At 39.4% G+C, this 27,596-nt stretch overlaps 1 protein-coding gene across 1 annotated transcript; it reads left to right on the top strand.

Annotated features, from left to right (window-relative positions):
• Window positions 1–13,214: 13,214 nt before the first annotated feature.
• On the top strand, window positions 13,215–27,596 carry LOC135470009 (L-threonine 3-dehydrogenase, mitochondrial-like). Its single transcript, XM_064748690.1, has 9 exons — window positions 13,215–13,304; window positions 15,734–15,946; window positions 17,328–17,370; window positions 18,892–18,962; window positions 19,290–19,505; window positions 21,472–21,578; window positions 22,817–22,907; window positions 24,203–24,469; window positions 25,984–27,596. The coding sequence occupies exons 2-9, from the start codon at window positions 15,748–15,750 to the stop codon at window positions 26,136–26,138; spliced, it is 1,149 nt and encodes a 382-aa protein (XP_064604760.1). The 5' UTR covers window positions 13,215–13,304; window positions 15,734–15,747; the 3' UTR covers window positions 26,139–27,596.

Here is a 27,596-nt window from a genome sequence, read left to right as displayed (position 1 = left end):
TGCGCTACATAGTCAATAAAGCAAGGCTAATTACGTGAAGCGTGACATTGTATAAGATACGTCCTGTTCAAAAGCTCTGACCGTCAGGCATGAATGAGTTAAATGTAACAAATATTGTCAACAGTACGTCGCACACTTATTATGCGGGAGTGATGGAAAGTGATGTAAGCGAAATGTACCCAGCCATCGTGCATGACCCGAGGGCGTCCTGAAAATCATCTGCATTAACCCACTTTCCCGTTTAAAACGTTCTTATTTCGGCTGCTGTAATACGTGCAAAGTGAGATTACACAATGTGTGGAGCCTAGACGATTTTTAGGTCAATATTTCTGTCTTCGTTGCTCTGTACAGTTTTTACTCCTGATATCAGCAGGGGCCGGTTTCATGAGACATACTTAGTGCTAAGTAGCCTTTAGCTAAGTGCACTTTATATCTCTAGCATACGTCGTCATGGTATTTAAGGGCAAACTCAGCTATAGTGAGCATGAAACCGGCCCTTGGACTATTATAAGGCTAGCCCTAGAATATCATCGAGATGTGGAGCTACAGGAATACGAGTAGGGATTAAAAGGGGTGACCCCAGATTGCTGGCCTGTAGAACTGTGTGTCTTTCAGTAGCTCGATTTTACTTTTAACCACTGTAATGTTGTAACAGTTGATAGTGAACACATGCTTTGTTTATATTGGTATTACATTAACCTTCCTCCAACAACAGAGGGCTCTCCCTGTGCAGTAGTCATACTGCGTAACGATTGGATAACAGTAGACAAATCCGGGACTGCACTGTAATACTACCTCTGCATTCTCCTTTATTCCACCTCTGTCAACGTTCGCTTCACATCACAGTTTATCTAAAGTAAGCTCAGTGCAATTCTGTCGGACATCTGAAAAAAATATTGGTGCATGCAGATTATTCTGTAAGACGGGTCGGAAGTTGGGGGTCACGTGACCACCTTTTCGTGTCTAAAACAAAATGGCCGCCTACTGTTAAAGCATGGGAAAAAGGTCACTAGCGACCAGTGAGGCCTAGTTGTACAAAATAACGTCATGAACGCTCTGTAGATTTATACAGATTTCACACAAATTATACAAATCCAACGGATACAAGATCGCTCACAGCGATTCAGAAATAGACATTTCCCTATGCAGTGACGTTGGGAGGACCGTTTTCTTCACCCACGCCGTTTGTTACTAAGGAGATAACTTGGTCTCTAGCTTCCGATCCGTCTTACAGAATAGGACCGCGTGAAGATATTAGTGGTAAGGTGCGTTACACAAACTCCAGAGGTGAAACTAGTATAGTTGTGACGGTGATGTAAAGCGAACGTGGTGAGCGGCTCATCCGCCTCGAAATAAGGATGTCAGATTTGTATAAGTGTGGTCTGTTGATTACTCCATTCACGTCAATAGACGCGACACGAATCTTTAAAGCCACATAAACACTACACGGGCTCATTTCAGAACAAACGTACTTTTTCGTTCAAATTTCAGAGTGTTTTTGCCCTTGTTGAAATCGTAATAATTTCGGCCTTCACTCAATTTTTGATGCTTTTTATCCCTCGACTCGACTGAGGAGCAAACAGTGGTGAATGCCATCTTTATAGAGAATCGAACCAGCACATTAACAGCTGGCCTTTACGAAGTAAAGCAGGGTGTAGGTCGACTTGCGATCGTTAGCAACTGGGTACAACTAGACGCAATCTACCTACGCGTAGCGCTTATGTCGAAAAGTTTGACAAAACCAGATCGTCAGTAACTGGCAGTGTCTGACCAGATTCATTTTCGGTGCGCGTAGGAAGCTGTGACTGGCGGCAAATATAAGCATACTTAGCAATTTGAATGCCACGTGTCCCTGTTCATGATGGCTGGGCCCTTGTACATGGTGTGTGGATATACTTGACCTTGTACTTTATACTTTTTTTTCTCAAGCACGCGTAGATCAACTAAAACCAGCGCTCGATCGTATGCTCCCAGCTGCTCCCGGTTGCTCCCAGTTGCTCCCGGTTGCTCCCAGTTGCTTCCAGTTGCCTCCAGTTGCCAAAAGCCCATATGCTCCCTGTCGCAAGATTGATCTACGCCCGGCGTAATGAGAGGTATTGTGAGAGGGGGATCAAATGGTCCCAGTATTCTCTGAATGCCTTGTTTGATATGTTGTAGATAAAAGTGCCGTCGACCTTATGTTGGTTCACGTTTAACTCCACGTCACAGGCTCGCTCGACTTAACTGGGCCGCAGGTCATGGGAACTGGCGCAATAGGCAATGGCAGAATATCGTCTTTTCGGATGAAAGTCGATTTTGCATCGACGCAGTGGACGGTCGAGTGAGGGTATGGCGACGTAGAGGTGAAAGGTTCAGTGATCCATGGGTATTTGAGAATGACCGTTGGGGACGGCCTTGGGTCATGCTTTTGGGGGCAATCATTTCACTTTGGTACGTCACACTCCGCCTGTGATTTTCCAAAACATTGGAGAGGGGCGTGGTAGAGGCGTCACGGCGCAGCGCTACGTCGATGAAGTGTTGAGGCCTGTAGTCGTTCCATTTTTTGTTCGAAGACGCAATCCTGTTCTATTGCAAGATAATGCAAGAGCACACACCACAGGATTGTCACAGACATTTCCACTGAACAACTGCATCAAGACGATGGATTGGCCAGCTTTAAGCCCGGATTTAAATCCTATCGAGCACCTATGGGATGAAATTGAAGGCCGCATTTGCCATCAACTCATGCAGCCAGTTATCTTGCAACAACACGCAGCAAAGCGCTGTTGATACTTGCAATAACATTCCTCGGAGGTTCATCCGAAATGTCTTCAACAGCAAGGGTAGAAGATGTGCTGTTGTTGTTGATGCTGATGGGGGTCACACTCGTCATTGATGTTAATTTTAATTTCATCAGAAAAAACATCTCAAAAGGCGTGGCTGTTGAGCCAAATTAAATGAGTTCTCAAATTTCCATTCATTCAGAAGAATCAGCACGATATGAGCTTTTACTTGAGTTATTGTCTTGTGTAAGAGAAGTACGTTTTAATAAAGTCAACCGGCTCTTACTCATTTGCAGATTATACTATTTCTCCCATTTCCCATTCAGTACATTCTTGAGATTGAAGTTGACACATTTCCTACATAAAGAGTCCAAAATCAACGCGCTCGTGTAAAATTTTCAAAATCTGACCGATAATGCATTTACGCATGCTTATTGGAGTACATCTGTATCTACAGGGTAATCCTTTCCACAGTGTGTTGACTTGATTACTGAAATACTGTGTGCAAAATTTCAAAACGATTGAGCAAATATCTTGGCACACGTCACTTAGAGTTTTAAGAGGAACTTACTTTTGATGGACTGTTTAATTGAAATGATGCAGATTAATAGGACCAGAAACAAGCATTGTTGCGGAACAAAAACTTGTTTAGGGGAATGGAAAACTGAAAATGGAATGACTAGTTAGAAAATCACTAGAAAATATCAGAACTGAAACATGTTTCGGATATTGATCAATATCCGCAGGTCCCGTGTTAAGTAATAGTTTGCCCCCCCCCCCCCCTAAAAAAAGACCCTTCGTATTTGAAGAAATGAGTTTTTATGAAAAATGGGTAGTTAATATGGGCGCATACCATAATGGCCTGGTCTAACCTGGCGCATCCGACCATTGCAATTGTGGTGAGTTACGCGAGGTGCATGCAGCACGCTCTTTTTTAAAAACGCGATTTTGCACTTGTAAAAGGGCATGTATCTGAGCACCAAGACGTGTGTAGAATTTACTGGTGATCAGAAGAAAAAAAAAACAATACTCTAACAATCCCTGAGAGATAATCAATTCTCTTGGTACGCCTTACAAATGTTAAACGTGAACGTGCAGTTGATATGCTCCAGGCTAACCAGTCTACCGTGACTGTTGCACATGGAATGAGCTGCAGTAGACGGACAATTCCCAGCTTGAGGATTTTTTTTTTTTTTTTCATTGGTGTTTTATGCCGTACTCAAGAATATTTCACTTATACGACGGTGGGTGGAAACCGGGCAGAGCCCGGGGGAAACCCACGACCATCCGCAGGTTGCTGGCAGACCTTCCCACGTACGGCCGGAGAGGGAGCCAGCATAAGCTGGACTTGAACTCACAGCGACCGCATTGGTGAGAGGCTTCTGGGTCATTACGCTGCGCTAGCGCGCTAACCGACTGAGCCACGGAGGCCCCCCCAGCTTGAGGACACGTGTGCATTAAACGTGTCCACGTCAATGACAATCAGATTGGGCTTCGTCGTTTGTGTAATCGTTTAACTGCCGCAACGTCAACCAGTAGCGCACTGCTTAGGGATCGCATAACTGCCCATACCATAAGCGCCTGCGCGCTGCTCATATTCTTACCCGGCGTCCTTCATATGTTGGACCAACGTCTACGCTGGGCACAATTTCCCCTGCGCTGGAACTAGAGACAATGGAGTAGGGTCGAGCTTAGTAACGAGTCACGTTTTATGCTGTGATTTGTCAGCGGAAGGGTGCGAACGTGGCGTCCGAACGGTGAACGCCACGCCCAGTGCAGCGTACAGGAAGTTGTTACATTTCGTGGCGGTAGCATATTGGTTTGGGGGGCTTTTTGCCGGAAGTGCGCTCACGTCTTCTCGAAACTCGTGGGAACCTCAATGCAGCGGGATATGGTGAAAATGGGCCAATTCCACGAAGCCATTTTTGACTTAAGTTAAATTTAAAATTCGATCTGAAAGCTTATTTTTAAGCATCAGAAATTAAAATTTCGCCGACCTCATCAAAGTTATCTTAGGACAAATGTGTCTGAATTTCATCTTCAGTACCAAAAAAGTAAGCAGAGGGTTACTAAATTTTGACTAAAGTCAGAAACGGCTTTGTGGAATCGCCCTCAGGTTCTTGTCCCGGTGTTGGGGCCGTTCATGGCTGCTCGTGGCCCAGACCTCCCATTCTAACATGACAATGTGACACCACACACAGCTGTTTTGACACCAACTTTCTTGCAAAATACAGGTATTGACCGCATGGAGTGGCCATCGAGATTGCCTGACCTCAGTCCCATGGAACGCGTATGAGGGATGCTCTTGGAACGTCAACCCCGGAATGCTTAAGAGCTGGGCACCATCTTGGTCCAGCAATGATGTGTTCACGGGTGTTAGTCGATGAAACAGCGCTGTCTTGCTGTTGTGAATGTTGGGCATACGTGGTATTGAACAGAGTTTTTTTCACCACCAATAAGGTAGACACACCATTCAATGTTGGATGACAATGTGGCGGGAAATTAAACCAATATGGCTTGAGTTATCCCTGATATTATGTCCAAGGAATTACTTGATTGATCATTTTATATGCTTGGTGAAATAGATACGAAAACATTTTTGTATATGTACCTATCTATGTAGCAAAGACGTGATCAAAACAAAGAACATGAAAAGCGAAGCTATGATATTCAGCGTGCTACTACTGCTTAAGTAAAAATACTTTTTAGGCCATATTTAAAAGTGGACATTGATCATGTTAGTTTAAGGTTTATGGGTAGCTTATTCCATACATCAGGGCCTTTAATCTTTGGACTATGCAGGGACAATGAAGATCCATAGAAAGATCTATACAAATTTAACGTGCTTTCTCAGATCTGAAAACAGTCACATTTGAAACCTTCTTGAAATACCCTTTAAATAATTCCGGTATTTCACAATGTTACACATAAATTTTTGGCACATTTGCAAGCACAGAAAATCATTTACCCGAGCAGGAGCTAGTATCTCAAAACTGTTTAGCTAACAAAGATGAACTGTGGCAACGGTCGGAAAAATTAATAATCTGATAGCTCTTTTTTTAAGAGTAAAAATAGATCTAAAATGGATGGAGAAAGTAATTACCCAAACGATGTTAGCACAGAAGAGATTTGGATCCACAAGTAATTCAGGATAAGTATTTTCATATTAAGACATTATTTTAACAACAGACCAATATTGCGTGACAGCTTGTTTGACAAGACATTGATATGCACTGTCCAATTTGACTGATCATACATGATAACACCAAGGAACTTAATACTGCTTACTTGCTCAGTTTCAATGTTTTTTATAGTAAGTTCAGATTTCTGTTATTTCTGAATGGTTTTATAAACATAAATTTGGTCTTCCTTACATTAAGCAAGAGCTTATTTGCAGAGAACCAAATAAACAGTTCAAGTTTCTCGGTAACAGTCGTCATAAGTTTGATGGGGTCATCGTTCAGATAACACTAGTGTCGTCAGCAAACAGTAATACATGTAACAATGTGGTCACATTCTTAAGTAATTGATCTATAAGATGAATAGTGGTGCCTCCGTGGTTGAGGGGGGTTGCAGATTAGCTCCCACCAATTCGGTCGCTGTTAGTTCAAGTCCAGCTCATGCTTGCTTCCTCTCCGGCCCTACGTGAGATTGGTTGGTTTCCCCTTGGCTTTGCCCTGTTTCCTCCCACCATAATGCTGGCCGCCATCGTATAAGTGAAATATTCTCGAGTACAGATCAAACACCAATACTTGTAGCTCGCCTGATTGAGCAGTTTGTAAAACTGCTCGCCTGAACTGAGAAGAACTGACACTGTATTTTCGTCCATAAAGCTAAGGCTTCAAGTGGATACTGCTTTTTCAAGAATTTTGTTGAAATACGGAAGAATGAAAATGGGCCGATTGTTTTCAATGTGAAATACACTGCCGGATTTAAGTATTTCTTATGTCGCTTTTGATTGTTAAGTTCATTCGTTACCTTCCATGTTTGTTTGATATCAGAATAACAGTCTTAAAACTTTTTTCACAGTATTTGTTTTGGCTAGTCTTATTGTATGATTTAATCGGTTTCGAAAATTTTTGTATTATTTAGTTTATTGAAAATTTTTGATGCTTACATGTAATGCAAAAAAAATTTTTTTTAATTGAAGGAAGAATGCCACGATTAATCCATGATTTTAATATTGTTAAACCCCCTGTTTTGGCACTTATTATAACTTTTAGAAAGCAGGGCATTGAATAACTGATTGGACTCGTTTTGGTCAGAGTTATTTATAACATCGCTCCAATCAGCCTTACGGGTTTTTGTATCAATATTCAGCTTATTTTCTGCCGATATTTTCTTGTCTATGAATGTGGAGCGCTCGGAGGTATATTCCCGTGATATGTTATGTATATAGAACACCAGGAAGTGGGCGCTGATATCAGATAGAATAATTCCACTTAGGCGACTCTGTTCATGAAAATTCATGAATACATTATCTATTAAGGTAGCTCAGTTAGATTTCACTCTGGTGGGCTTGATTATCTTTGGGAAGAAGTAGTGTGATCTCATCACATCAATAAATTCTTGCGTAAGGCCATGTTTGCTAGCTTTAAATAATATTTCTATTCTGTAGTAAAATCGCCTATGAGCAAGCAATGCTTCTTTCAGAGGCATTTAGGAATTGGGATGGTATAGATTGACAGAGGCATTACTTATGGATAACAACTCCTGGATTTATTGTGTTGGTGACGTTTCGATGTAGGTTCTTACATCGTTACCAAACCATATGAACATACAGAGATACAAGACAACATATATACAGTAAGAGAGTGAGTGGTGTCAAAAACAGGCTACAAAGTAACATTTCCGTTGCCTTGTCTGTAAAAAATCCCAACAATATACTTATTATTTTCTTTCCATATCTGGACAAAAATGGATTCACATTCATTGGATGTACCTGACAGATGATCTCTGACTATAAGCTGGTTTGGCCGGCCGGCGACATGGTTCCTCGATTTTAGTTTATGAGCAACTTCAGTTGATTTTACGATTTCTTCACTGGAACCGATTTTATTGGTAAACAACATTTCAGCAGTTTTGTCCACACACGATTTGTCGTCAGCAACACGCAAACCATCCACACGAATATTGTACGCACGGGAACGTCTTTCATTTTCCATTCAGATTTGTCAGCAGCTTAACCCCTAACTCTGACGGAGCAGCTTTCTCCCTGGCAAACTCTGATCGAAGAGACCGAATTTCTGAATCAATCTTATCAACCCGATTAGAGACTGCCACTGTCTATCAGTCTATCGACGACTATCAGTTATGGATTCCATAACATAAATTTAAAATTGTTGAGGGCAAGGGTAAATCGATGGCTGAAATCTTTCATAGGTCTGATAATACTGGCTTAATTGGGTGTTTGCGAGGGGGTTGATCTCTTCATGCTGAGCAGGTATTAAGTCCGCCGATCGGCCATGTTGTTTTTAGAAGACATGTCGACTGAACTTTTACCACTGAAGTGTGTGGCTCGAATACCTGAGCTCGGGATAAAGTAGCCAGTAATTCCTCTTAAAATTTAACTCGCAATAACACTGTATAAGAATAGATTGCTCTCCGAAATGAACAAACGTCTTCACTACTCGACCATAACCGGATGTTCATAAGAGGCACCAATGCAGATGGCTAGTTTGTGTAAAATAAAAAAGTGACCCCATCATGCTACTGTTAACTGTAGAGGGTGCACCTAAATGCCTAGAGCTGTTTTATTGTACTTTCATTACGACCATAAATCAGATATATCCACTAGCTATACACACTTTGTTCTGTATGGTCATATTTGGATCATATGTGATTTTTTTTTTTAATTTAGTGGGGAGGTGGGTCAGTATATTAATATTTAGCGAATCTGAGCAGCAAATACAGTTGTATAAAGGCCAAATATAACAGCGGCAGATTTAGTTTATATTTAATGTAGGCCTACTGTTGCACTATATAAATTTTGACAAAAAGTTTTGGCTTTCAGTTAAATCTGGTATGAAGTCTCAAGACACATTTGGACAACCTGTCCCTAGTTGGTTACATCTACGTAACGGTAACACATAAATGAAAAAGTATTCACTCTGGGGTGGAGGATGGGAGTTGTATTCTGTTATTTTGCAGCAGATTATTCTGTTAAATATAACACACATATTCTATTAATTCAACATAAATGCCCGATTAGACCGACAGTAGACAAATACAGGTTTTAAGAACCAGAGTATCCGGTGTAAACCACTGGCTTTTTATACTGGCGAACTTTTCCTCGTGTGACATATTTTATATTGGTGCAGTCTTCAGCGAACTTTATGTCAGACTACAAAGCTGAGCATCAAGGGCAAGAGAACAAACAATGGAAGCCAATTTTCCTGGGGCCTCGGACAGCAGCAGTTGTAGCGGGTGTTGATTATAAGTACCATGGCAACACACGTTTTTAACATGTCTTGCCGGAGTAGTCACAGTCACAGTTGTGAAGCGGACCCAGGGATAGTAGGCTTAGCGACCATAGATTACTATACAGACATAAATTTAACACAGCCATCAAAGGTTGGGCCATCGAGACGAGGGGTTTACCCCAGATTGCCTACAGACGAGTTTTCAGCCCTTCAAAGTTAACTGGTGCCCCGAGATGTATGGTTTAAAAGAGTGAGGAACTTTTTAAAACGTTTTTAAAAGCAGGGCATCGCGTTTTAAAACATTTAAAGTGAGTGCCCAGAGTCAAGGTGTTGCGACTCCAAGTGAAACGTTGGGACACCTAGTATTAGTATTATCTTTATTCACCATATTTATAAGGATATACCGATGTAATCTTTTAGATATGACAATCGTATGGCGGGAGTAAAGTGTGGTGAGAGACTTTTTGTGTCCCATACAATGTATTGTTGAGAAATAGGCCATGAGTATATGGTGATTAAATGAATCTAACATATAACATAACACAGAACATAATTACACTTGAAAATGCATTGAGAAATATCAAGGAGGAAGCTTATATACAGAAGGCGAGAGTGGTGGAGTGGTTTGCTATGAAACCAAATTGTGAATCGGATAGTATATTGTTCGCCGCGATGAAGTCTGTTATCACATTGGCTGCTAGCCGTTCATAAATTTTACTATATGGAGGTAGAACACAAATTGGGTTCGTCGCTTTGTTTGTAAACAGGTGTAACTTTAGCTATTTTTAGATTACCCGGGGTGGTGAGATATTGTCGGATGCTTATTTCAGTATAGACATACTTATTCCATCAAAACCAGGGACAGAAGACTTCAAGAGAATGTATTATTGTAGGAATGTCACTTGCTTTAACTGTTTTCGAGGAAAACTTTTCCGATTGGGGATTCTTTACAAAATCTTGAGGGCTACAATCTGTTGCAGCAATTTCAGATTTCAACGTTTGGAGCACAGAACCAAAATAATAGCCATATTTATTAGCGATTGAAGGCGATATCAGATATTTTCATGCCATTACAAATGAAACTGTTTGGAAGTGAAGACATTTTAATAACTTCCACGTTCCTTTAATATCATGATTACATTTGTTAAATTTGCCTTCAAAGTAGGATTTCCTGGCTGTGGATAGACGTATTTTATAGTTATTGTAGACTGCAGGGTCATCGGTTTTCAAATACTCGCGATAAAGTCTATTTTTATGTTATATTGAATTTAGTAGTCCGTAAGTTACCCAGGGTTTAATTATATGCTGCTGTTTTGGTTCCACCTCTGTTAAAGCAAATATATCATTATATACTGAGCCCAAAGTACTATTGAACATGTCGAAAGCATGTCGAGACGTTTCGCAGTGCAGTAGGTTTTCCACATTCATTCCGGTAATACTCTCAGTAAAGTTGCGCGTTTGTTCTTCAGTTATTCTGCGATGTTGGAGTGATTTCAGTGGTGGCTTATGGCCGGAATTACTTTTGTGAACATAGAAGTTAGGAAAAAGGTCAGTTATGTCTGTTAAATATATTCCGGAAAGTATACTATCTTTATGAAAAATTGTGAAAATATTGTCAATTAGGGTAGCAAATCAAAAAGAGACACGAATAGGTTTAGTTATAAAAGAGAAAAAATAGTTCAGATTTGCCCAGATTTAGAAACTCTGTTGTAGGGTGATATTGATCCGCCTTGAAGACATCTGTATTGTACTCACCAATAGGTATACATTTCCTGGATATGCTAGTAATTTTTGGTGGGAGTAATTCGTTGAAATGTGAAATATCTTTGCCCGGGGCGCGATAAATGATTCCAACTGAATAACAGCAGTTGTGAATTTCAACGTCAACAAAGAATGATTCATCATTTGGTTGGGAAGCTGATAGGGTTTTATTAACTGTGCAGGATTGCACTTTGTTACTGATATAAAGAATAACACCCCAACCTTGCCTATGACTTCGTGACGATGAGTAAGTAGTGTGACCTGGAATTGAATATAAACCGTCAGGTGAAGGATTCAGCCAGCTTTCTGTAAACCCCAAACCGGTGAACTCAGAGTTTGTGTCGTGAATTAACGCCAGTTATTTCATCAGAATACTTTTTCATGCTACGAGCCTATAAGTATAAAACAGACAAGTTATCTCGATCCGTACATCTGAAAATCTTAATCTGATGGGGGGAAAAAGCTGTTCCGGTGGAATAAGTGGACTGTCGAGAATTGATTTCAATCCGGTGAGCTATTTCATACTCATTGTCTTGTGTGGCTGTTTTGTGGTTCTCAGTAGTTTTCACGATTCACTCTTCACGATTAAAGCACATATTGGCAATGAGCTCAAAACTTACAGTTTCGGCAAGAGGAGAAGGTGTGACAGAGGGGTAATGGTCCTGACGAAATGGTAACTGTCTAAGGGCATTAGGGAACGGGGCATTTCAGCAGTGGAAGTTATAGTAGAATTGTATCTTTGTCATTCGGCGTGAGGAATTTTGAATAGTAAAAGAACTGTGGATGCACTCTCCATGCACAGGATTAGAGCAAAACATAACAAATATTCTCTCAGCATAAATGTACATATGTAAACACGATAATGTGAAAACCAGAAAACAAGACAGATATGTACACCAACTGTGGTGGGCTGTGGTTTAGCGACTCCACATTATTTATGAATAAAACATGGTATGGTGGAAGCCCGATTCCGTCATCTCAAATATAAGTGATGTTATTCACAGGGGTCATTGAAGAAGTAATAATGTAAGGATGCCTATTCCAGGGTTTGGAAAATTGTCAGTATAATAAAAATATACCTATATATAATCACACAAACATACGTACACATCCACACCCACGTATCTATACACTATTGTGGTAGTGGTGCATCCAGGAGGGAATACATGTGAATACCAAGCATACATATATTTTCGATGTACCGAAATGTATCCACATGAAAATGCAAAAAATAAACATAAATAAGGATATAATATATAAGATATACGTACTTGTACGTACTGGGTCAGCAGTCAGTTCATGGTACTATCTATGTTGTGGGCGATCAATTGACAGTACTTAATGCAGCATATATTACACGGAGTGGGCGGAGAATGAAAAACGCTCATGTAGGAAATGTTACCAACATGGCAGTGTCGCGGCCAGTAGACAGTAGTTACATATTGCCCAGGTTTGGAGGTCAGTGAGTAGAATTGTATATAGAGCAGGCTTCATGTTATTTAGATACCTATACATTATATTCCACAATACTGTGTTAACCATTGACTAGGTTTGGGTTGTCTTTCTGGCCAAGTTCCAGAGGTTGACCAGTGGTGCACGATATCCTCCAGTGCTTCTGGTCTGACACGTTTCAGTCATATCTCCGTGGGATTTAAAAGATCGGACTTCGACTTTAATAAGACAGCCACAGATAGGGGTCTTTGATGGGCGAATTTTGTTGACTATGTCCATTTAAAAGATTTGGTAAAAAAGCCTTAATTGATCTCAAGGATATAAACAATTTCGAAATTCTAAATATGATTTTGAATACTTTCTTACTTGGCATTATTTGTGAAAACAAAATAGAATCCAGCTCAGAGGCAGTTGTAGATAAATAAGAATCATTCATGTCAGCAGTTATTATAAATCTGTTTGATGTTAGGAGCACTGATTTTAATTTATCTATAATCTTTGTTGATCACTTCAGTACAGTAAATGTGAAAGGATTGAAATTTTAGAACGAGACCCTGCAATATACACTTTGCATTTTCTGCTCGATCAAATTTTGCACGTAAAATTGGACAAGGATCAAATATATATAACTGAAACCCGCGCTATGTTATATCCTTGTTTTAGATTTGACTATAGACTATTCTCACTGTGGCTGTCCATCGGTCAACATATAAAAAAGGAGACGTAGTTCTGTATTCAGTAATGACAGCTACTTGGAAACCGTGAAGCTGCATGCAGCTCCAGTCTAACGTGTTGTCTTTATTATGTTACAGACTCCGACTAAGACCCCAAACACACTAAAGAAGCACTGGGAGTGACAAAAGTTGGTCAGCTACAACCAGGACATCATTTGGGACTTAAGACACCGGTTTGTGTTGTCATGGTTATCTGTATATTTTATTTCAATTCTTTTCATTCGTATAAGTGAAACGTTCTTGAATATGTCGTAAAACACCAAGCAAATAAATAATAAATAAATAAATAAACAAATAAATATTTTCCGTATAATTATAAGAGAAATATACATACACATATATGTTAGCTTCTAGCGAGAGTATAGTTCCCAAAAACTTCGTCCCAAAATCATTAAACATTGAACAATGGAATGCAACAGCTATATACAAAGTGAATAATTCCGATGTGTAACAATAAGGTAGAGTAAAGCACGGGAAGCAAACCGTTAGTTATCAAGTAAATGATCTGTCAGTTTAGATTTAAAGAGTGATATAGAATTGATAATTTCATTGATGTTTTATACCGCACTCAAGAATATTTCACTGATACGACGGTGGCCAGCATTTTGGTGGGAGGAAACCAGACAGAATAGCGGAGGAAATTCACGACTATCCGGAGGTTGCTGTCAAAACTAATTCGCACGTATACGACATGCACCTTTGATATCTTGATTTATGGCTGTAGATTGGCGTACGCAGTATGGTTTTCGTGATAAAGATAGCAATGTTTTAAGCTTCTTACGGTAAGTTCTGTATTGATTAGCAGTATGAGGATGATTTGATTAGCATTTGATTGGCAGTGTTAGGATCGTCAGATTGGCAGTATTAGGATCTTTTGGTTAGCAGTATTCGGAACTTTTGATTAGCAGTATTAGGATCATTTGATTCGCAGTATTAGGATCGTTTCATTAGCATTATTAGGATCGTTTGATTCTCAGTATTAGGATCGTTTGATTCGCAGTATTAGGATTGTTTCATTAGCAGTATTAGGATCGTTTGATTAGCAGTATTAGGATCGTTTGATTAGCAGTATTAGGATCGTTCGATTGGCAGTATTAGGATCGTTCCATTAGCAGTATTCGGATCGGTTGATTGGCAGTATTAGGATCGTTTGATTGGCAGTATTAGGATCATTTGATTCGCGGTATTAGGATTGTTTCATTAGCAGTATTAGGATCATTTGATTCGCAGTAATAGGATCGTTTGATTCGCAGTAATAGGATCGTTTGATTCGCCGTATTAGGATCGTTTGATTAGACGTATTAGGATCGTTTTATTCCCAGTAATATGGTCGTTTGATTAGCAGTATTAGGATCCTTTTGATTCCCAGTATTATGGTCGTTTGATTCGCAGTATTAGGATCGTTTGATTCGCTGTATTAGGATCGCTTGATTCGCTGTATTAGGATCGTTGGATTAGCCGTATTAGGATCGTTTGATTCCCAGTAATATGGTCGTTTGATTAGCAGTATTAGGATCCTTTTGATTCGCGGTATTATGGTCGTTTGATTCGCAGTATTAGGATCGTTTGATCGTTTGATTCGCAGTATTAGGATCGTTTGATTTGCAGTATTATCATCGTTTGATTCGCAGTAGTAGGATAATTTGATTAGCAGTATTAAGATCATTTGATTTGAGTTTCTTTCGATGGTTTTGATTATACAACGTGCATTTGGTTCTTATCTCATAAGAGGAAAGGATCTGTCAAATGGTTCATGAACAGTTTCGTTAAATGCATCAAGAGCTTCCTAGGCGGATAGTTTACATGTACTATAGATGTAATCCTAATTAATGATAGATATTTGTTGTGTCAGTTTTAATTTTCTGTGACTTTTATGTATATGGAAGATGGGAAACTGATGAATGATATCAGAAAGATTAAGCCCGCATAAAAGATGACTTTCATGGAAATCAGTAAATATGGTGTCAATTAACGAAGCGGTTCTATTATATGCACGGGGCCTCCGTGGCTCTGTTGGTTAGCGCGCAAGCGCAGCGTAATGACTCAGGAGCCTCTCACACCAATGCGGTCGCTGTGAATTCAAGTCCAGCTCATGCTGGCTTCCTCTCAGGTCATACGTGGGAAGGTCTGCGAGCAACCTGTGGATGGTCGCGGTTCCACCCGGGCTCTGCTCAGTTTCCTTCCACCAAAATGCTGGCCGCTGTCGTATAAGTGAAATACTCCTGTGTACGCCATAAAACACCAATCGAATAAATAAATAAATAAATAAATAAATATTATAGGCGAGGCTCTATTTGATAATTAGTGGAAGAAATATTTTCAATCATCTGATCTAAACACTCCCTTGATGGTATATGGCTGGAAGTCTTAAATATATCACCATTGAAATCTCGTAATAATATGCATTTCTTATGTTTGGATATTTTGAGAAAAAATAGTGTCAAGAGGTGAGCACTTTGTCAGGAGGCCGATAAATGATACCAACAAATTACCCCAATGGAAACTGAAGTAAACAAACAGTGACACAGAAGAACCATAATTAAATTATATTGAAAGACATACTAAAGTATATATTTGCTGACGTCATCTTGATTCGACGCAGGCGTATATACCAGCATGATCCGTAGGCTGTGCAGACGAGTGGCTCCGATGGCATTGGGACAATCAAACGGACTGAAAATGTGGAGGGGGACAGGAGTTGTCGGGTCTTTCCACCAACCAAGCACGAGAAACGGCACGCTGGAGACAAAGAAACACCTGAGCTCCCAGCCACCCGAGTCTCAGTTCAGAGACCCACCTAGGGTACTGATTACAGGTGAGTCGGGTGTAATCTATCTATTGTAAAACCTTCTTCTCATACGGACCTTGGTGTCTGAAATAAAGCATTATTATATTATAGTATATAATATTTGATATGTACAAATAGTGTATATATAATAGGGTACAACCCTCAGACACCGCTGATAAAGGATTTGACATAAGTTTTTGTCGTCCTTTAAATACCCTACATAAATCTATGGAAACTAACCGACAAGGGTAAATGTAGATATCGAAATGCACCCCCCAACAGATTCACAGCTAGTTGTCCGCCTTACCAGAAGCTTTGCGGTGTACAACCGAGACAAAGATTACATTTTCACACCTTTCTATCAACTAACATTACACGCATTTTAACTCTCGTTAGTTTCATTCAAAAGGAAGATATTCTTACGGTTAATTTCAGCTGTCATTTGTTTTTGAATTCAGCCATTTACCCTATTTAATATTTGCTGGTCATCAAAATCATTGTATGGGGAAACTTGCCTCACACGTGTGCAAACATTTCGACCATTAATGTGTACAATCATCTGGGCCTCTAACCCGTACTTTGTTGGGAAAATAAGGGTTCACGTTACTGGGCCTCAGTCCGCAACTTTCACCTAGCTTTCACCTTATAAAAAACATCATATGTGTTTTGCCAACACTTCTGTCACAATACAAAATTAACGCAAGACAAAAACAAGGATATTATAGAAATCACCCGCCACCTTACGCACACCTCTTCCACCCTCCACCGTGCCTATAAGTTTGACATGTAGGTTTAATATATAATATAAATATAAATATTAATATATATATATATATATATATATATATATATATATATATATATATATAATGTTGTTGTTTTTATTACCTCTCGGCCAATATTGGCCAAAGTTTTTTGTCGTAATGGGCGGCGTTCGTCCGTCCGTCCATGTCCTCGTAAACGCTCTAATTACCGTTTTCTTCAACGTAAATAGGGTCATTTAAGTAAAATATTATAAAAGGCTTGTGAACGCTCTATCTCTAGAACTGTTTAGCCCAACTTCACCAAACTCACACCACACTCACACCATGGCATGAGGAAAAACACTACTGATTTTCAGCGACCTTGACCTTTTTCTTCAAGGTCTAGAGGTCATTCAAGTTAAATTTTAAGAAGTTGTTATCCTAAAGGGTATTCTCCTGCTTCATGTTTCACAATTTTCTAAACGCCACTCGAAGAAAGAATGAACGACTATGGCTAAATGCTACACTGGCAAGCTACTCGAAGAAGATCTACACATTATTACAAACCAGCGTTAAGTTGGATCTCTTCGTTACATTGTACACGCACTCAAGACTGAGGGGTTTTAAGTGCATTGCACGTTGTTTTTAACATCGTCTGTTCACAGGAAGCCTGGGTCAACTTGGAACCGGACTAGCAAAATTACTCAGGTAAGCGCAAAATAATCAGAATCATCACTCATCATGATCTGTCACCTGTCCTCAGCCCTCAAGTAATAACCACCCCAAGCAATAGCAGTACCGTGATTTACGAAAAATCTGGTGCCGCCCAAATGTTTTAATTTGTACCTAAATGTGTTTTTGTGAAATGTTTGTCCAGTATGTCTTCTTTTTCTCAATATGCTTATATGAATATACACATATAACAGACGAAATAGCAAACGTAAGTTGCGTTGAAGTGTTTTATCTATATTACTAGAAGGAGTAAATGAATGAGTGAATGAATGATTATGGTTTAACGCCATATTGGCAATATTTCGGCCATGTCGTGGCGAGAACAAGGTGAAACACGAGGCTCTTGAGTTTTTTCATATTGTAATGAGAACATCAAAAAGGGAACAAAAATTTCGGACATATTTAAAATCAGATAAGAGATTACCAAAACAGCTAAAACACGAAAACCAGCATATTTTAAAAATAGTATGTCTCAAAATCTATGTGTATATAACTTTGTAACTATAAATATTTATGACAATTAAAATTTATATTTACTCCAATTTACTCTGGGGCAGAGGCCCCAATTACTAGTATCTGAAAGAGTGAATAAAAAAATTAATGTATGAAACCCTTGTTAAATCGGTGTGCTTGTCAGATGCCTGGTGAAAGGCGGTGGTTTTATGGGCACACCGGCTTACTAAAGGAATTCCGATTTATCCGGCCATTCCGGTTTATTCTGGGCATTCCGGTTCATTCCCGACATTCCAGGTATAAACCGGAGCTCTGTTGTATAAGGGAACATGAAAGTAAGAGTATGTCTTTAAATGCTATTGAAATAAATGACCAAATGAAAAAACTTCAAAACCCTAAAATCACCTTGATATAACCGCCTTCTATTATGATGACCTGGTGGTGCGAGAAATTTGGAGTGCTTTTACTCATAATATCTGGTGCTTCATTGTTCGTAGAACGACATGGGCGTGATAACGTCATCAGGTCTGATGCTTCATTGTTTCAGAACGCAGTATTGCTGTGAAAATGTCATTATATGTAACACATCGTCGTTTCAGAACGCGGTGTTGCAGTGAAAACGTCAATATGGCTGATGCTTCATTGTTTCAGAACACGGTATGGCCACGAAGACGTCATTGTATGTGATGCTTCGTCGTTTCAGAGAATTGTATTGTAGTGAGAAGGATATTGCAGTGAACACGTCGTTATGTCTGATGCTTCATCGTTTCATAGAACTGTATTGCAGTGAACACGTCATTTTGTCTGATGTTTCGAATCGTTATTTCAGAGAACGGTATTGCAGGTAACACGTCATTATGTCTGATGCTTCATCGTTTCAGAGAACTTATTGCTGTGAAAACGTCATTATGTCTGATGTTTCATCGTTTCAGAACCCGTTATGGCCTCGAAAACGTCATTATGCCTGAAGCATCTGATATTTCATCGTTTTAGAGAACTTATTGCTATGAAAACGTCATTATACCTGATGCTTCATTGTTTTAGAGAAAGGTATGGTCGTGAAAACGTGATTATGTCAGATATCGTCAAGGCACCACGGGAAATCGCTGAAAGTGGTGAGTATGTCTTAGGACGTTTCGTCCCACGCATTTTTGCAAGATTCTAATGCTTCATTTGTTTTCCGGCTCGTGGAGAAGAGACCGCTTGCCTTTTCCAAGATGGCTTACGTCAGACGTGGAAATTAAAGTTCCCATGTAACTTGTAATAAATTGGTGGTTTATTCCGGGCACTCCGGTTTCCTCGGGTTTTCTCCGCCCATAACACTGGTCGCCATCATATGAGGGGCAACTTCTTGAGTAAGGCATTAAGAACAGGGGTCAGATCAATAATCAAATCAGATATCTGACATATGAACATGTACTGTTGCTCTTGTCTGTTTCTAGGACCTTATTTGTACGCCGATGTTCTCGATTTCAAGAATCTGCAGGAGATTGTCGTCAATCATCGAATTGATTGGATAGTCCACTACAGTGCCCTCTTGAGTGCTGTTGGCGAGAGTAACGTCCCCTTGGCCATGAGGGTTAATATTGAAGGTCTGCATAATGTCCTGGAATTAGCCAAGCAGTATCGACTCAAAATATTTGTTCCTAGTACCATAGGTAAGAGTACAAAATATCGTTTTCGAAGAATGCTGAAATCAACTTTCTCCAGTGTACTTTCGTAGTTTACAGTGTCATCCATCCATTTTCAGCTTATTCATTCATGGATTCATAAATTTAGATTTGTGTTTTACATACTGTACAGAGTATAAATCTGGATGACTTACACATAGTTTGCCTAGCCTAGTTATGTTCATCGAGCCATGTGTTGTACAAATAGACCTGTCAGGCCAAGCATAAGTCAGTTTATATACATAATATGTAACTGTGAAATGTTTCAGCTGAAGTTGATTATGTTTTTGAAATGTTCTTAAATAAGGGTGTTGGAGGAAGGCATGTTTTTGCCATATGTTTAAAAAATTAAATCAATTCATGCTTTCATTAGGTTTAGTTAAGTCATCTTGGTTAACTTTTCAAATTTCAAAAAATATTGAAAATATTGATTTATTTATTTATTTCATTGGTGTTTTACGCCATACTCAAGAATATTTCATGTATATGACGGCGGTCATCATTATGGTGGGAGGAAACCGGGCAGAGCCCTGGAGAAACCCATGACCATCCGCAGGTTGTTGGCAGACCTTTCCACCTATATTGAAAATGAAGCGTCCAACAGACGCGTTAGGTATGTATGGCAACTCCGGTGGTTATTTTCTAGTGGGAACGTTTCTATGCCGTGCAAAACCTATACAATAGTCGAGTAAAACATGTCACACACAGACATGCCACAACTTTACTGGATTCCAAAAATGCATAAATCTCTATGTAAAGCTCGCTTTATTGCTGGGTCAGGAAGCTGTAACACCAAATTTGTAGCTACTCTCTTAACAATGGCACTACAAGAAGTAGAGTCATTTTGGAAAAAGTGCTGTCATGTAGCTGAAAAGAATTCTGACCTTAACTGCATGTGAATCCTTAAAAAATCAAACTCTCAGTCTCAGTGAAGGACTCGGCGTACAGTATAAAGACATCTCTCCTTGGAGTTTCTCCACTCTGTATGCTACAAATTCCTGACAGATTTAATTGAGAGAATTCCATCACTAATTGTATCGGTGTTTAATAAAACTTGTCTCCGCTACAATAACAAGGGTTACCATTCATGGGATGTTTCGTTGCTCATCTAGTTGCTTGAATTTCTCATTAATGACATCTATGTGAAATTCGGAAAAAACATACATCAACAGGCCACAGGTATTCCGATGGGTACAAAGCGTGCCCCACTTTTGGCTGACCTATACTTGTTCTCTTATGAATATGGCTGTATGCAGAAACTATGCGTCGAAACAAACATTCATATATCAGCCGTCAAACAGTAAGACTGTTAAATATATATATCCACCTTCGCTGGTTATAAAGGAAGTCTTTTACAGACTGTACGAAAAGAGGGATAGTTTCAGTTTTGACATTCTAAATTATCCTTACTTGGACAGAAATATACGGCTGGGTCCTGAGCATGGCATGTACATGTCTCGTCTTTTAGCATTTGTTCTATCCTTTGAGTTATGTGAAGATTTCAATCTTCGTCACAGAATCTCTGGCATCAGATAATTATTTTCATAATAACTCCCGTTCAGGTACTTACTTAGTGCAGTAATGGATTTTCATGTACACAGATTCTGTCGGTCCAACTCCTGCTAAAATACAGCACCAGTTTCCATGGAACTTTGTGTATATCTTTTATATCATCTAAACATCTACATGCTTAGTAATAATGACAATCTGAATATTATTTTATATTCTTCGAAATGTTGGGGAATGAAACGGGGAGAGTATTTCTGACATCCGCATGCTAGTTCTAGATGTTGGGTAAATTCTTTAATAGCAGCAAATTACACAGCCCCTAGCAGCATTGCTTAGGCAGAATTGGGTACAAACAAATGCAGTGATGTTAATGGCAGTTTATTAGACGATTGGTTTTTACGGCACCTGATGTTTCACAATATTTGACGTGTTTCCTGATTGATAGGTGCATTCGGCCCTGACTCACCTCGAAACCCCGCCCCGGATATCTGTGTGCAGCGCCCTCGAACAATCTATGGGGTGTCCAAGGTTCATGCTGAGCTCATGGGAGAGGTACATGCATACAGTTGTTCTGGCAATCCAAGTGGACAGCGTGGGAAATGTGTCCATGCAGATAATAACCAGAAGATGTTATCCATATACACACGCTGAGAAACGTGTCCATGTAGATTATCAGATGTTGGTATCCATACACAAGCCTTGAGAAATGTACCCATCTAGATAATCAGAAATTAGTATCCATGTACAAACCCTGAGAAATGTGCCCATGTAAATAATCAGAAGTTGGTATCCGTACGCAAGTCTTGAGAAATTTACCCATGTAGATAATCAGAAGTTGGTATCCATATGCAAACCCTGAGAAATGTGCCCATGTAGATCCTATTCAGCAGTTGGTATCCATATACAAATTCTGAGAAATGTACCCACGTAAATAATCAGAAGTTGGTATCCATACACAAGCTTTGAGAAAATTACCCATGTAGATTATCAGAAGTTGGTATCCATATGCAAACCCTGAGAAATGTGCCCATGTAGATCCTATTCAGCAGTTGGTATCCATATACAAATCCCAAGGAATGTACCCACATAAATAATCAGAAGTTGGTATCCATACACAAGCTTTGAGAAAATTACCCATGTAGATAATCAGAAGTTGGTATCCATATGCAAACCCTGAGAAATGTGCCCATGTAGATCCTATTCAGCTGTTAGTATCCATATACAAATCCTGAGAAATGTACCCACGTAAATAATCAGAAGTTGGTATCCATACACAAACTTTGAGAAATTTACCCATGTAGATAATCAGAAGTTGGTATCCATATGCAAACCCTGAGAAATGTGCCCATGTAGATCGTATTCAGAAGTTGGTTACCATATACAAACGCTGTGAAATGTGCCCATACAGATCGCAATCAGAAGTTATCACGATATAGCCGCAATGGTGCCAATTTTGGCGTAAAACCGTAATCATTAGTGAAATGTTGATCTCCTGTTAGACCTTTTTAAGATCAAGTAGACTGCATTGTTCTTACTTGTGGTACAATAATACCAACAGAACTTCGCTATACCGGAAACCAAACTTTTTTCTGCTATTTTTTTTATATATGTTAAGTATAAGTTGAATAATATGTATTATATAGCATTTCTCGCCTCAGAGTGTATAGATAAGAAATAAATCCAGTACATGAAAACAATTTCTTAAAAATAATGTAGTTTCCTTGTACACCTACATGAAAGGTTGTTGAAGCCGTTTTAATATATACGTTTGTGATTTTTTTATATTACAGTACTATTATCACAAATTCGACTTGGACTTCAGGTGTCTACGATACCCAGGCGTAATTTCGGCGGACACAAATCCTGGGGGTGGAACAACAGGTAAGCCTTTAAATATAGATCCGCGAAAGTCTCACTTCACTGACAGGAAAGGTTTAATCCTCTGTGCCTATTTTGTTCACCTTTCTTTACAGTTATTGTGGCTTTCAACGTTATATTTCCATCACATCTTTTTGTGGTTTGTCACTATAATGCTGCCTTACTGGAATTTCATGTTGATGACACCAGATATTACACCCGACTCAGTCACATTATACTGAGACGAAGCCAGCTATAGTTTGTCCTTTGTTCTATCTTAAGCGCAATGCAGTAAAGGAAAATACCAAGTTTGTCCCCTCTGGTTCGAGTTTTGAGATGACGGACGCTGTTCGACATCTCAAAACTCGAACCAGAGGGGACAAACTTGGTATTATTTTATCATTGAGAAGAGGTTTGTAATTTTGGCTGAAGTCAGAAATGGCTTTGTGGAATCGGCCAGTGCAGTAACACAAGTTCTCCGTCAGACCGACGGCCATGGAATAGCACCAATCAGAATCTTCGTTTCAATACACAAATTGAAGTGTGAAAAGCACGGATTTCACTTCACAAAATACAGAAGGAACATTCCGACTGGACCATTAATCGTACAGATAAAGTACATGGGTGTCTTCTGGGAACTGGTCAGCAAGTCAGCAAAGGGACTGGCGACTATATCTAACAAGCGACTCTGTGGTATTTTCTTGACGCATTTTTTTTAAATTTACACTGTGGTGCATGGAGAAATAAATAGATCATGACGGACGCTGTTCGACATGATCTAATTATTTACCTGTTTTTGCTGGTAACTGATCTCTCATTATTTGGTAACATCTTGGTTACAGTTTTGTTTTGAACTCGTTTTTAAGCCTAGATTAACCATCTAGTTACCATTGGGTTATAACTTGAGAAACTGATTTGGTACTATGCTTGAGCTGGGTGGAGTGGCTTGTAGTATCACTCAGTTCGTGGCCATTTGGTAACCAACCTGTTATCATTTGGTATGCGTTGATCAGAGTTTGCCTCTATCGTTGTGCTCAAAAAGCAAAGATGTAGTTCACAAGCGCTGCAGTGTAATAGCAGAGAGGGATGTGCTTTACACAGCTTGGAACCGACTTTGGGCGGGAAAGTTCCCCATTGTCTCAGGGGTATAGTTTCAACTCACATTTCTCACTACAAAAGGAATTATGTATCCTCTGCGGATGCTTGAGGGTTTCCCCCAGAGCTCTGTCCGGTTTCTTCCCAGCCCAGTGAAATATTTTTGAGTACGGCGTAAAACACCAGTCTAATAAATAATAATATAAATGTTATCTTTTCACAAGACTACGCCGTTCACATATTCCACGACGCCGTCAGAGGCGGCGTATTTAACTGTTTCCTGAGACCGGACACCCGCCTTCCCATGATGTTCATTGATGACTGTCTGGAATCGACCGTCAAGTTCCTGGAACAGCCGAACGAGTCTCTGACTCAGAGGACTTATAACGTGAGTGCCATGAGCTTTACACCTGAGGAACTCGTGAATGAGGTGCGGAAGTTCGTTCCCAATCTACAAGTGAACTACAACGTGGACTCCAGACAAGAAATAGGTAAGATATTGTTGTCATGTTTTCCTGACACTTCTGTTTTTAAAACGAGTCATCTTATTGAATTAGAACTTGGTGCATAGCTCTACGGTGACATGTTAGACCAAGTTTGGGTTTCGGGCTGTTTTGTCTATTTTCGTCAAAAATGTTGGCTTTTCTCTTCTTTTATGGACTTGGAAATAGTCATTATTCTCTAAGAGCTAAAGCAAGTGGTGTACGTGTATTGCGAATACTTTTAGAACGCTTGTTTCTATTCTCACAAATCATAGAACGTGGTACATCAGTGAGAGCACATTCGTTTTCACAGTGGCCATCTTTGTTATTTCAGTTGGTTAACATTGTAGTAACTCCAGAACGGTTTGGCTTAATGGTAAGATATCATTAAGCAAGGGTGCGGTTAGGATTTGTCTTCAGCTGTGTGCATGAAACGGTATATAGCCGCTCCGAGCATCTTTGTTTTCCTTTCCTTAAAATATGTTCAAACTAACTTGAGCACTTTAACAGATGGGATTCAAACATGGAGCGTGGTACATATGTATCATCACTCAGGCAACAGCTGTAATTGCGCATCAGTCTTGCGCAGAATGGCTGGTACAGCCATCTTCTATTTCTATACCTTAATATCGTCAGCATTGTTATCAAATACCGGCATGGGATATGCTCATCCAGTTGGCCCTCTCCATCATGCACATGCATTTTGATAAGGATGACATTTTGGCGACTGTCCAGGATTCAACTTATCTCTAAATTCTTAAGTGTGTGTGTTTTTTTTTTTAAGTTTTCGACTTGAGTCGAAGTAAGGCTTCAGGTGTCTCAAAGATAAAGGCATTAAATGTACCAAATGGCTTGTGTCTGCCTATGTTTACACTGCTTTAACATGGACACTAAGCAGCAACGTGGGTTTGTTTTGCCGGCTGCGAAATCCCGGTCATGCGCACTGCGATCGGCTATCCGACTTACTAGTATCAGTCAGAAACCAAAGTGTATGTGAATGACGACTTATTTTCTCCGTCGGGTTTATAACTCATGGCTGTAGGTATTGGCATGAATTTACGTATATGTAAAAGTTACGCGGGGTACAGGGACTGCGGTGGGTTTTTTTTTTCCTTCAGTGAATGTTGTATCGTATATATGTACTAACCGATGTCAAGAGTTGTGTTTAGACATCTTGACCCTAAGACCATTAAGGTTAAACCCTTGCTGGTTGCGACAGTGAGGCCTTTGAACAATTAGATGGAATCTTAGGGTCGAGCTCCCGCCTTTTTGGAAGATGATTTAAGTCAAGTGGTTTGTCAGGGTGGCGGTTTTCATAGGCACTCAGTACGGGAGAGAATTTCCTTAGAGTGGCTGCCAAAAAGTAGGTCTTACGAGAGCATGACTCATCAGTTTATAATAATAATGATTATTCTTTTAAGTAAAAATGTCGTATGAAACTTTCTAACCATCTGGTAGCAAACGGTCGAAGATTTTGTGTTTTATGACGTCATCACGTATGTATATGTGTGCTACTTCTTCAGCGGATTCGTGGCCGGAAGTGTTGGATGACAGCGGTGCACGCCGGGATTGGAACTGGTGTCACAAGTACGACATCGAGGATTTATGCCGTGTCATGTTTGAGGCCTTGAACTTCGAATCTGCACAGCCCGGCCAAATTCAGGCGAAAGGAATGTAATTTTAAATCCGTCACGCATATATTATTGGTATGTATAGAGACAACGACATGAGTGGTTAATATTCCCTTCTAGTGTGAAACTAGAAACATGAAATTTCCACTCTGGAGTCACCAAGAGATTTCAGTCGGCTGTGTATTCTCCAGTTACATATTTGAGAATGGGGAGAATAGGGATACAGTGGTTACGGTAATATCATCTATACGCTACGGGATCGCGTAAATTAGAGATACATGGGTTACGTCAGTGCTATCTATACGCTACGGGATTGCGGAATATAGAGATACCGTGGTTACGGCAATGTTATCTATAGGCTACGGGATCTTGTTTGATGTAAAAATATATAGTTTTATGAAGCGGAATCACGTTATTTATTTAATAATAAGAAGGCTTAGGAAAAGCCATAAGAAAAGTTGAATTGTGAATCAAAATACTCAAGATACACGGAAGAAGGGGGGTTTTTTAACAGTTTTGCCTCTTGGCGTTATCATTGTTCTTGCTTAATATACATTCAACATTTTTCTTGTTTTATCATTTAACATGGAGAATCTCACTTTAAAGAATGATGTCATTTTTATTCCATTTTAATCCTGAATAAGAGAAAAGAACGTTTCTTTTCTCTAACTACATGCAGTACATCCACATACATGGTGGTCATCTGTTCTGCATGTAGTAAATATCGTTGTGCCATCTTAATGTTTTCAGTATGAAAAACTGTTGGATTTCCTTGTCTTTGGAAGTTATTCATAAATTTATTCATAGTATATGCTTTTCGTTAAATGAACTCATTGAATACGTGAATCTCAGTGAATTGATCTGAATTCATTCCATTTTACACAGATGTTTTCCTTATTATCTAGGGCCAGAATCGTGAATTTTAAACAGGGTATGCTAAATACTTTCATGAAACGTACATTCCCTAACTTTTTTTTTCTCTATATTTTTGAGCTATTTTTACCTGTGTTGAATTTTTGGATTGCAGCGCTTCACTTTTCTTTGTTGATATTTTATAGGCCTTTATCTATTGTTTGGTGTATAAGCTTATTGATTTTACGGTTTCTTTGAAATGTGTTTCAGTTTTTGTAACTTCATTGACAGAACTCTTTCTTTTTTTTTTAAATGTTCTTTCTGTTAAATGTAACTACATGTATCAACAGGTCAGATGCTGCAACCATCTTTATATACAGCCTTGAAAGAAGGGAAAAAGTTTATTCTTAGTATACATTTTGTTAATTGTTGTATATACTTTTTGGTTTGTGATAGCATCAACATTCCTTCTCAACAGCAATACTATTGTTGGAGACAAATGTAGTGTTTCTTGCGGTGATCTGTGTTTAAGGAAGTGAAATGCCATCTGATGTGACTTGTAAATGAATGCTTGAGAAATCTTTGAAGATGACTTAAGAAATGGCACTGTTGTGTAAATATGCATGGAAAATAAACCAGTAGCAAAAGTGTCA

Source organism: Liolophura sinensis, chromosome 7 (assembly GCF_032854445.1).
Source record: "Liolophura sinensis isolate JHLJ2023 chromosome 7, CUHK_Ljap_v2, whole genome shotgun sequence".
NCBI classification, from domain to species: domain Eukaryota; kingdom Metazoa; phylum Mollusca; class Polyplacophora; order Chitonida; family Chitonidae; genus Liolophura; species Liolophura sinensis.
The sequence above is the reverse complement of the archived record's forward strand: the minus strand, read 5'-3'. Positions and strand labels throughout refer to the sequence as shown.